The sequence below is a fragment of the Egretta garzetta genome, unplaced genomic scaffold (assembly GCF_000687185.1).
Source record: "Egretta garzetta isolate BGI_Z169 unplaced genomic scaffold, ASM68718v1 scaffold56, whole genome shotgun sequence".
Lineage (NCBI taxonomy): Eukaryota > Metazoa > Chordata > Aves > Pelecaniformes > Ardeidae > Egretta > Egretta garzetta.
Genome location: NW_009260182.1, coordinates 10,929,793 through 10,941,374, shown reverse-complemented (window position 1 = coordinate 10,941,374; position 11,582 = coordinate 10,929,793). Strand labels below are relative to the sequence as shown.

The following is an 11,582-nucleotide window of genomic DNA, read 5'->3' as shown; positions in this document are numbered from 1 at the left end:
AAAAATCTCAAGCACAACCACACCAATGTACAACTGCTTTCTGGTGTACAAGGCCAAGTCTTCAGTCAGTTTTTCTACACTGGGATATATTATTTTAGCTAGAGCTGATTGTGGATCATAGAATCATAGAATCACTTTGGTTGGAAAAGACCTTTGAGATCTTCGAGTCCAACCTTTAACCTAACCCTGACATCCCACGACTAAACCATGGCCCTAAGCACCTCATCTATCCTTCTTTTAAATACCTCCAGGGATGAGGACTCGACCACCTCCCTGGGCAGCCCATTCCAGTGCCTGACAACCCTTTCGGTGAAGAAGTTTTTCGTAATATCTAGCCTAAACCTGCCCTGGTGCAGCTTCAAACCATTCCCCCTCGTCCTATCATCTGTTACCAGGGAGAAGAGGCCAACCCCCACCTCCCTACAGCCTCCTTTCAGGTAGCTGTAGAGGGCGATCAGGTCTCCCCTCAGCCTCCTCTTCTCCAGACTAAATAACCCCAGTTCCCTCATCCGCTCCTCGTAAGACTTGTGTTCCAGACCCCTCACCAGCTTGGTTGCTCTCCTCTGGCTCTCCTCCAGCAACACAACATCTTTCTTGTAGTGACTGGCCCAAAACTGAATACAGTATTCAAGGTGCAGCCTCACCAGCACCGAGTACAGGGGCACGATCACTTCCCTACTCCTACTGGTCACACTATTTCTGATACAGGCCAGGATGCCATTGGCCTTCTTGGCCACCTGGGCACACTGCTGGCTCATATTCAGCTGGCTGTCAACCAGTACCCCCAGGTCTTTTTCTACCAGGCAGCTTTCCAGCTAGGATCATCTAGAGCCTCCTAAAAGAATGTCTCCAATAAATTAAATTGGAAATGCAAGGTTTCTGTCTTACAGAGAATGACTGTTGAAACGGTAGCATCTTTAAACATTTCTTCTCAATAAATTTGGCTGCCTATTCCAAGTACAAATAGCAGTGCTTTGACAAGGTCTGTCTATTCTATGCCTTACTTTATATTTGATCCAAGAACATTGCACATGGGTTATATGACAAGGTTTTGGCAGCAGGGGGGCTGCAGCAGTGGCCTCAGAGAAGAGGTGGGGCTGCCTCCCTGTCAGACACAGCCACCTCCAAATCAGACCCACCACTGGCCAAAGCTAAGCTTATCAGTGATGCTGGTAGTGCCTCTGTGATAAAATAGTTAAGAAAGGGTAAAAAACACTGCTTGGCAGCTGAGAGAGAAGGGATTAAAAAGAAGAGAGAGAAACCACCCTGCTGACACCCAGATAGGTAGAGAAGGAGGGGGAGGAGGTGCTCCAGGTGCCAGAGCAGAGATTCCCCTACAACCTGTGGAGAAGACCATGGTGAAGCAGGCTGTCTCCCTGCAGCCCACGGAGTACCGCAGTGGAGCAGATACCCACCTGCAGCCTGGGGAGCGCCCATGCCTGAGCAGGCTGCAGGCAGGAACCATGGCCCATGAGGGACCCGTACTGGAGTTGTCAGTTCCTAAAGGACTGTACCCTGTGGAAAGCACCCACATTGGAGAAGTTCTTGAAGAACTGCCACTCATGGGAAGGACCCATGTTGGAAAAGTTTGCGGAAGTCTCTATCCTGTGGGAGAGACCCCATGCTGGTGCAGGGGAACAGCGTGAAGAGGAAGGAGTCTCAGAGATGAAGTTTTATGAGCTGACTGCAAACCCCCTGCAGTGCTTGGGGTAAAGGAGGTAGAAGAGTGGGGAACGAAGGAGTGAAGCTGAGCCTGGGAAGGGGGGAGGGGGGACAGGGGGAAGGTGTTCTGAGTTTTGCTTTTGTTTTGTTTAACTGGCAATAAATCAATATCCTCAAGTCAAGTCTGTTTTGCCTGTAACAGTAATTGGAAAGCAGACTCCCTGTCATTATCTCAACCCATGAGCTGTTCCATCTTATTTTCTCCCCTGCCCTGTTGAGGAGGGGGAGTGACAGAGCAGCTTAGTGGGTGTCTGGCAGCCAGCCAAGGTAAACCCACCAAAAACATGAAAAAAAATTCCACTGCAGTATACACAAACATCCATTTTACTGACAGTGTCTTCTCAAGTATCCTTAAAATGCTTTTTTAGTCTGATTTATACTGCACATGTTTAAAGGCATTTATATGAATTATGATGCATTTTGGGGATAAAACAATGTATAAAAGAAAAGTGTTATCAGAAGTCAAACATATTAAACCAAAACCCTCTATGAATTGTCTAAGAACCCTCGAAGCCTTTTCGCTATAATTCCGAGAGCTGTTGGTTTTTAAAATTAACTAAACATCAAACTAGTATCACTATTCTGTTGCCTACTCCATTTATCACAGCAGGGAAACAGTTGCTAACAAAATCCCCCAAACCCCAAGGCAGATTCTTTTCACTCATGCTAATGACAGAGGCACTGTCATTGTGAACTCAGCCGTCATTCATCAGACGATAACAGATCAGAGCTGCCCTCAACCCCCTGAGCAGGGCATCAATTACAGATATGGAGCCTTGCCCACTCTCCTAGCTGGAATTTTAAGCTATATAAAGAGAAGAGTAGTAATTTAAAAAACTAAGTGGACACATAGATACTAAATTAATTCAAGCCAAGGTGCCAAACAATTCCGCATGCAAGTGCTTTGCTATTGCACATCATTCTCTGAAAGCAGGATGGACTGACTTAAACTATGTCTTATTTTTATACTCTGAGGAAGACAAGCCATTTTAATTTAATCTCATTCTGTCTTCTCAATTTTAAATGGATTAAATATTGAGTTATAACCAGCTGAATACACTGAAATGCAGAAAATATCCTCTCTGCATCTGCAGAAGAGACAGCTGCTGACAGAAGCTGTTTCTCATTTCAGTAAACTGAGGCCGCAGGTGCTAAACTGGTAACTTGCACCCTGCCAGTGCTATGCAATTTTCTCTGAAATATATGCAGCTTAAATTAGATATACTAAATCTGAGTTTTAATAATATGTTTAATAAATACTGTCAGTGTGTTTTGCCATAATTGAAATTTATTTGTAAATAGATTTATTTGCTTATTTGACATTTAAAAATATTACTTCAGATCTGTCACTTGAGTTCCATTGAGGAGAAACTTGAAGCTCTATGTATTGAATTGATAAGCAGCAACAACACAATATTACAAGACAAGAAAAAGTAATCACTTCTGGCTGTTTGCCCAGTTACATCATGTAAAAAGACTCAGCAATGCATAACTGCTTAGGGTATAATCAAAAACTTTGAGGAAAAAAAACCACCTCATTGATGCAAAAGCAGAATTGACTACAAGGGAATTTAGGACAAATGAATTTAGAACACCATTTTTTTTTCCACAGTGACCACCACAGCTACTGGCAGATGAAAATTTTCAAAGTAGGTAAAGCAAACAAATCTTACGTGTATTTGTAACATTATAAAGAACTAAAACAATCTAGTTCCTATACAGATTTCATACCAGATCAGTGCTGCATTAGAAGACTTGTTATATAAATCCAATCTCTGTGGCAGCTGTATAGCAAACATTACCCTAGCTTTCATGCTGTATTTACAAGCATACCTTTTCCATGCTTTTGTTTTTCAACGAAATCACCATTCTTCGAACTCAAGCCTGAAGTATTACCAGTATACGCACATATTCAGAAAAATAGTACATGTATAGATAAACTGGAAAAAACCCCACCAACCAAGCATCATTCCTGAATTCCAGAACAACAAAAGAAGCATTTTTAACTGAGAAGTTGGTATCAATGATTTTTTTTTTTTCCATAGAATACACGTAACTCCTCAAAAATTTTTGAGTGCACCTTGGACTGTTAGTAGAAATAATCTGTTTTTATATAGGCAGGTTATTCTGGTAATTTCAGGATCAGGGTATCTGCTCAATTTTACCCATTGAGCTCAATTTCAAGAATATATCCTTGACTATAACAAATATTGCCATGCATTAGCATGGTGAAAATTAACAACTAAATACTTATGAGGCAGTAATTACAACCAGGGCAGTATCATGTGCAGCAAGAACTGAGGGCACTTCAAGAGAGTTCTTTAGAGTTTACCATTCCTGTCAGGTATATAAAAAAAAAGGGGGGGGAGGGAGGGGGGATTTCTTCTGTTCAGTGAAAGGAATTCTGCAAAAGGGTACTGTATTTTTCACATTGCTTGGCCCAATACTAGATTTAATTTTACTTTGTCCTAAATTTTATTAAGCAGCACACTTTCACATCATAAGATAAGATTGTATCAAGCAACTGTTCAGACAGAAGCTGGACAGGAAACAATTAAGGCTTAAATAATGAAAGACAGTAGTTTGGAGTCTATGAATCAACTCCATACATGTTTCTGCTAAAAAGGCTAGCAGCTGAGTTAATACTGACAAGACGTCACGGTTAGCTTCTGAGGAACACGTTATCCAAGAAATGCAAAACATTTTGTATCTCTGAGGACTTTCAGATTCCAACAATATTGCAATTGTTCACATGCAATTCACATGCAAAGACTTTTCTTTAAAAATATACAGGTGAGACTAATGGCCACCTGAACATTGTTCTTCCAGCTTTGGTAGTTCAACCTTACAGCACTTTGTAAGAATCAGCAGAGCTCTGACCTGCTTTGCAGCATCTTCTTTTTGCCTTACCCCAAATATTGCCCTCAAGAACACCACTTCTACCTTAACTCTGTTAAGTTATGCAGCAGTGAAAGTATTCTTCACCGGCCTTCTCCAGCCACCTTGGTTTCCTTTGTGTAGTACAAAGTGACTTGAGTAAAGTACAAAATCCTGTCCAAGCTATCATTTACACATAATAGCCTTTTGTGTTTCAGTGATGGCCTCTCTTCTTTTTTTTTAAGTAGAAAGTACACCTTACTCCATAACAAAAATTGCTTAAAAAACAAAACAAAAAAGCCATGCATTGACTTTTATTTTTGCAGTATAGCTAGCAAGGATACAAAGATTATTCTAGTAAGGATCCAATCCTGCAAGGTATAAGCCGCTTTTTCCTGCACAACTTTGAAATTGACAGTACCTGTCCATAGTTTTGTTTCAAACTCACACTACTGAGTCTCTTTTTGTAGCCTCAAGTTCATTGAGTGCTCTAAAGACTTAGAGAACCACAGAATAATAAGGCTGAGAGGGACCTGCTCAGAGTCAAGATCAGTACAAACCTGATAAATGTTTGTATAGCCATTTATCAAAAGTCCCAAATTACTAAAATTCCATACCCTTGCCCAAAAATCTAATAAAAATTTCAGGTCTAACCACAACGTCATCCCATCAGGTTTCACAATTCTAGCCAACCACGCTGAATACACAGCTCTGCTTTCTAACTGTTCATCAATTATCATTACTTCACAACCACGCTGAATACACAGCTCTGCTTTCTAACCGTTCATCAATTATTACTTCGTCATACCACAGCCACCTTCCTTCTCACCTTTAAAGCTCTTCACAACTTACCAATCTTTGCCTGTCAATTTTATTGTGTGTCATCACCGGCCTTCACCATCACTGAAAAACAGCAAGTCTCAGCAACTGCCTCCCTTAAAAGCCCTGTGCTTACCTTATCCCTGTCATCCTTCAGCTGGTGATGGAAAAATCTTCTCCACAAAGTTCTGACATAATTTCTAGAGAAACTGCCATCTCACTGCAGTTAGACAAACGGTATCTGCAGATGGACTACTGAATCTGTAACTTTCTTTAAAACTTCAGGTTATTATTTCATTCTCCAGGTCTATTTGTTTTTCTTATCCAACTTGTCTCTATGACATAACCTCTACAGAGGATGGATTATCATATATATCACTGCCTGTACAATGTACACCACAGCATAGTTTAATGAAATCTAGATTTCTAGATTTTCTGGTACTACCACAATACAAACATTGGCAGAACACTGAGCACCTTCTTAAATTGGTAACTAAGTAACACAAAGCTTTTATTCTCTTACCATTTTTGATGTTGGGTATAACAAGTTGCGTAGGTGAATTTCTGTTTCCGATGCCTTCTTTCTTTTGGTTGATAGTTGTGATGAAATTGCTGAAAGTGGAAAACTGATTTTTGGCTCCTCTCTCCAACCCCTGTAATTAAGATGACAGCATGCTATAAAGGGCTAATACATTATTGCAAGAGTAATCTTACTCATGAGGTATTACACAGAATACTTAAATATCTTTTACCTTGAAATCAGATTGGTAATACCTAATTAAGACATAAATAATGATTCTGCAGGTTTGTTTCAAATTGAACCAGGAGAGAGCATAACATTAATTTCCATTACATTCAAAAACTCAAGTATTAATTTGCAGGATATGAAGATATCCTTGGATAACTGTGAGGAAAACAATGCGAAAAGAATGCTTTCAACAATATTCTAACTTTCTGTATCCTAATTTCTAACTACTTTTATACTCCTCACTAGATCCAGCTCAGTTTAAATTCATGAAAGCATCACATACTCCTTTTTCCAAATAATCCTAATATACTGAAGTAGTTTAGACAAGTTTCCCAAGATTTGAAATGTGGGGGCAAAAATTCTATATGAGCTAACCTGCTAACAAAATTTAAATACTAGCTACTTGGGTAAAAACTGCAATGATTCAAAATCATCAGCATCAGCTGCCATTGAAGAAAGGCTAGCCAACAAACATTTGTTAACACCAGGTTAAAAAAAAAAAACCAACTGCTTGAGTACCTGTATGCGCTGCCACCAAGGAGTCTGCACAGGCCTTTGCTAAGAGATGTTGAGCTCTAATGAGTTTTGACAGTAAACAGAAGTGAAAACACACAAGGGGCTTCCAAAGGATTGCGCCAGTCGGTCTGTTTGACACTGAGTGCTATTAGATATACTTACTTACTCTGGAGAATTTGCAAAGCATAGGTGTGTTAAGGGGCTTGCCCAAGATGACAGAAGTTGCATGATGGAGATTTTAATTTCCATCTCAGCTCCAAGTCATCAGCTGATATAAGGCAAAGGTAGATCAACTCAAAAAAATATACACACTCTCCCTGCACATCCTGATTCTCAGCCTCACATTAACCTAAAGATTCATTGGCTTGATACCTGGAAACTGCGCTCTCAGTTAGAAAAAAATGTTTTCATGCAAATCAAAACTGTAACTCCCCAAGTGAGAATAAAAATTCTAGAATAATTAACGTAATATCCTATCAATTTTTTTAAACCCATACATTTCCCTTTCTCCTTAATAGTAGTAAATTTGGACTACAACATGCAGCCAGAGCTCCGAGGAAAGCACTTCACTTCCACCACAACATCCTGAAATACCACCAGGAGGGTAATAACACAGCCCATAAACCTGCCATGCCATGGTGTATGCAAGCTGGTACAGTGCCAGGAATTTTAAATAACTGTGGCACAAACAGCCATTTTTCCATGGCTTATAGCTCAGCAAATTACAAGTTTGAACAATCAGCAGGACTTCTGGCTTTAAAAACACCAAGTTTCAATTTCTAGCTCCAAATTCCTTGCATGCAATAAACATTCAAAAATAAAATGTAATTACCACTGTAATTTTCACATTAATTTTTTGTTTTATTCTATAACCTTTGAAATATCATTAAGATGCTTTTAAAAAATCACCTGGCACATGACTGGAGAAGAACAGACCCTGAACAAACGTAGCAAGACATGACTGACTGAAGAAGGACTTTTAAACAAACCCAGATCTGAGTTTAATCTGCTGTGTCACATAATGTATGCTCTAGGTAGAAAACCTCTGGAGCTTGGGCTAGTCTAATTATGATGAATAGGGCATAGGTATCATAGGTAACTGAGAAGAGGAGCTTTTATGAAGCAGACTTGTGACAGACTTTTTGACTGACTCGGCTTTCTAGGTTTTACTCCAGCCATGCCACTGAAATAGTATAGTTGAACAGTTATCTGAAAAGGTTCTTCTTAATGCCACCTCCCTCAGCAGTGGTCAGAAAGAACAAAAATTGCATGTGCTATTAAACTCCATCATCCTGCTCCAAGTGCAGTTCCAACAATATTAAACAAACATATGGACAAAGGCTTTACTGGAAAGCCCTGGACGAATGCTGGGAAACTAGATGCTCATTAATGAGGAACTCTGACATCTCCTGGGAGAGTAATCTAGGACAAGTGTACAGCACCATGTCATACTTACAAAATTCTGTAGGAGGCCAGTGAGCCTCTAGAGCCTAAGACTCTACACATACTGCTATCAGAAAACTCAACCCCCCCATAAAGAATGAGTATGCTTAGAGGGAGTAAGTGGATCAAAGAAATCTTTAATCCTCTTTTTTTTTTTAAGAGCATATTAGTGACTCACAACTCTGCTGGCTTCTTGGTGAAAGTTTTCCAAAGCAGTAAGCCCTCCGTAAGACTGGAAAGGTACTAGCATTATACTTTCTGGTTTTCATTACTGAAGTTAAATTACATGGTGGAAATAAGCCAAACTGTTTGCAAAGAGCACACACAGAGAGCTTTCTGAGAAGAGGCAAAAGACCATCTAGAAGAGTTTCTTGAAAACCCTACTCTTTAGCCCTAACATAACTCACTTGAGACCCATACGTACGTGGCAAGCAAAAGCCAGTCAGAGGTAAAATGTTTTCTTCCCTGTGCAAGAAGACATGGAGGACACTCAGATTAGCTAAATGCAGCTATCAATGCAACTGCCTACTCAATAAGTAAGACTTTCCTTTCCGTTCATACCTTGACAGCTGTAACATAGGACTGGTTTACCTTTACAGAAGCCTCTACTTGTCCCTGCTTACTAGGGGGCTAGTTATTTAATTTCCCACAACTTTCTTTTCAGAATCTAAATAGTGACCCCCAAAGCATCACCCCTTATGCATTATTTCTAATCACCATTTGGCCCATAAGAAAAGCCTGAACTCCTTGCAGGATCATGATAATTTATTAACGGACTAATTTAATCTAACTACAACTTTCCTTAGAAATAAGAGCCAGAAAACAAAAAAGTAACCATTCGTCCACAATTCCACATGGCCTTTGGCTAGGAAAAGCCATGATATGAATGACAACAGCAATAGTCACCTAATCCCTTTATTCCAACTTGCAGCCAGCAAACTCCAGATGAGATATCTTTCATGCACATGCTCTCAGGAGGAAAAGGATACCACAGATATCTATTGACTTACTGAAATTCTGACCTCTCCCACAGCTACTGCGGAGAATGGCAACAGCTTAAAGGATGCGTCACACCTTTGCGTTGCCTTTGAGGAAGCTCTAGTCATGCCACATCAGTTGCACAAATCTATGGTGGGTCTTTAGTGCATTGAAGAAAATGTCAATCACACAAAGTCTGGGGAGGTGTTCCGAGACAAGGCTGTCCGAGACTCACTTCATATAGAGACAAGGTATAGTACTGTATCACCATAGTCATTGTATGATGGCTGTACATTTAGATATAGACTGGATATAAGGAAGAAATTCTTTACAATGAGGGTGGTGAAACACTGGAACGGGTTGCCCAGAGAGGTGGTGGAGGCCCCATCCCTGGAAACATTCAAGACCAGGTTGGACGGGGCTCTGAGCAACCTGATCTAGTTAGTGGTGTCCCTGCTCACTGCAGGGGGGTTGGACTAGATGACCTCTAGGGGTCCCTTCCAACCCAAAACATTTTGCGATTCTGTGATATAATAGGCATAGAGAATAGGAAAATTAAGGTCATCTGGAGTATCACTGTATTTTCAGGCATGTATTTTCAAAGGCAGGGAATTTTAATGGCAAAAAAAAAAAGCCATGAATAAACAAAGATATTTTTTAGAAGCCAATCATTTCCCCCTTTTGTCATCACATCATATTACCAACTTTCCCCGGTTTAACAAGGAAGAAGCTGAGAAAATATTTCTCTCTTTAAAAGCATTTGAGAGGATAGGATTAAGTAACGCTCATTTTTTCATGTTCACTCAGAACTTTTAATACAAGCACTTGTATGGATCTCACAATGTACTTCAACAAAGCCCTGGAATTAGATGTATAGGTTGGTCACAACTAGGGCTTAGCAGACCAACAGCCCAATACCTTCTTTACAGCAACTCATAAAGGTCTTGTAAAAGCATACCTGCATTCCCTGTTTTGTTTATTTGGATGAAAAACTGCATTCCATTACAAACAGGGAAATCCAGAGCTATGCAACTATCCATTACATCTGACCACAAAACTCTCTCCCTGTAACATACTATTAAAACCCATTATGCAACACTTTGTAAATTCAAAATCCCACACGCATTGACAAGCAGTCACGCCTAGCCAGACCCGAGCTCCTCTGTAGCTTAGGTCAACGTAGGCAACTTACACCCGTAGGTAACGGTTCAGAGGATGCAGAGCTACAAACAAGTTCTCCTGATTCTTTAAGGCAGTGGGAATTCTACATGGCCGCCCTGTTGCACACGTTTTTCATTAGCTGAGCTAAGCCTGACACATTTTAGACCAGCTCTTGTGCCTTTAGTCTAAGGCATTGGCATTTGCCGTTCAAAGTCTCAAGTGGAGATTTTCAAAGGTACGAATAACTCCTGGGCACTTGTCCATTACAGACTTCTCCCACCAAATCTGTATTTGAATCACAAGAACAAACACATTCTTCCACATTCAGACAGAGTTGCAAAGCTGAAAGTCTTTCAGAAGATTGCAACGTTGTAGGCAAAACACAAAATTGGCAGAATTGCTCCAAGGAGATTGAAGTTTGCCCGTGATTACTTCATTTAACATGACTGCCATAAACATTAGATGCTCAATCTTTTAAACTCAAATGATGTAAAATGATAATTTCTAATAAGTCAGGTACTTATCAGAACTGTTGAATTAAAATCTCGTAACTGCATTACATAAATCTCGTAACTGCATTACGTACTACAGGATCGGTACGGTTTTTGCTCTGTTGTTGGACTGAAGTTACAGCAAGCTTTAACGTGGAGCTATGCAAGATATTCAACTCATGCCAGGAAAATTTTATGTTTCATAATATTGTATAGTCAGCAGAAAGAAAATCATAACTCCAGTAAAATAAAAAAAAAATAAATCTCAAATAAGGCTTCTTTATTGAAATTATTCTGGCAAATATCCTTCTCACAGTTTTTTACCTGTGTTAACTCATTCACCAATTATCGAAACGTTTTGTCATCTGTGCTTCAACACAATGTAAAAACCGGAAAAGACCTTTTAAGAAAAAAGTTAAAAATACAAAAGTATTTTCGAGCTGGCTCCCTTTCTATTAAGTGTATTAAGAGCTGAAACCCTCCACCCCCGAAAACCCTTAACGAACATTCACAATGCTGCAAACCCTCAGTCATGACTAACCCGAAAGAGCAGACCGTTGTAAAATGTTAAAGAACTATAAGTAGACGGAGAATTTATAGCTTCATTATGTCACCGCTTACAGATGCACTTATTTTTAAGAAACTTGAATGAAAGCCTCCCAACGGAAAAGAACATGAAAGAAAATTAACACGATGCTCCCCCCTCCCAACACCACCACCGCGAATGAAGCGGCAAACGGGGAAAAGGCAGCGGGCACCGCAAGGTCGGTCCCGCTCCCCGGGGCCGCGGCCCGGCGGGGGGCAGCCCGGGCGCTGACGGACCGGTC

At 40.3% G+C, this 11,582-nt stretch overlaps 1 protein-coding gene across 1 annotated transcript in view; it reads right to left on the bottom strand.

Annotated features, from left to right (window-relative positions):
• The window catches only part of HECTD2 (HECT domain E3 ubiquitin protein ligase 2), a 45,114-nt gene that overhangs the window by 27,221 nt on the left and 6,311 nt on the right, over positions 1-11,582 (bottom strand). Inside the window, exon 3 of the mRNA XM_009641911.2 lies at positions 5,942-6,071. Coding sequence (XP_009640206.1) covers positions 5,942-6,071 — 130 coding nt within the window. The remainder of the gene's footprint in view (positions 1-5,941; positions 6,072-11,582) is intronic.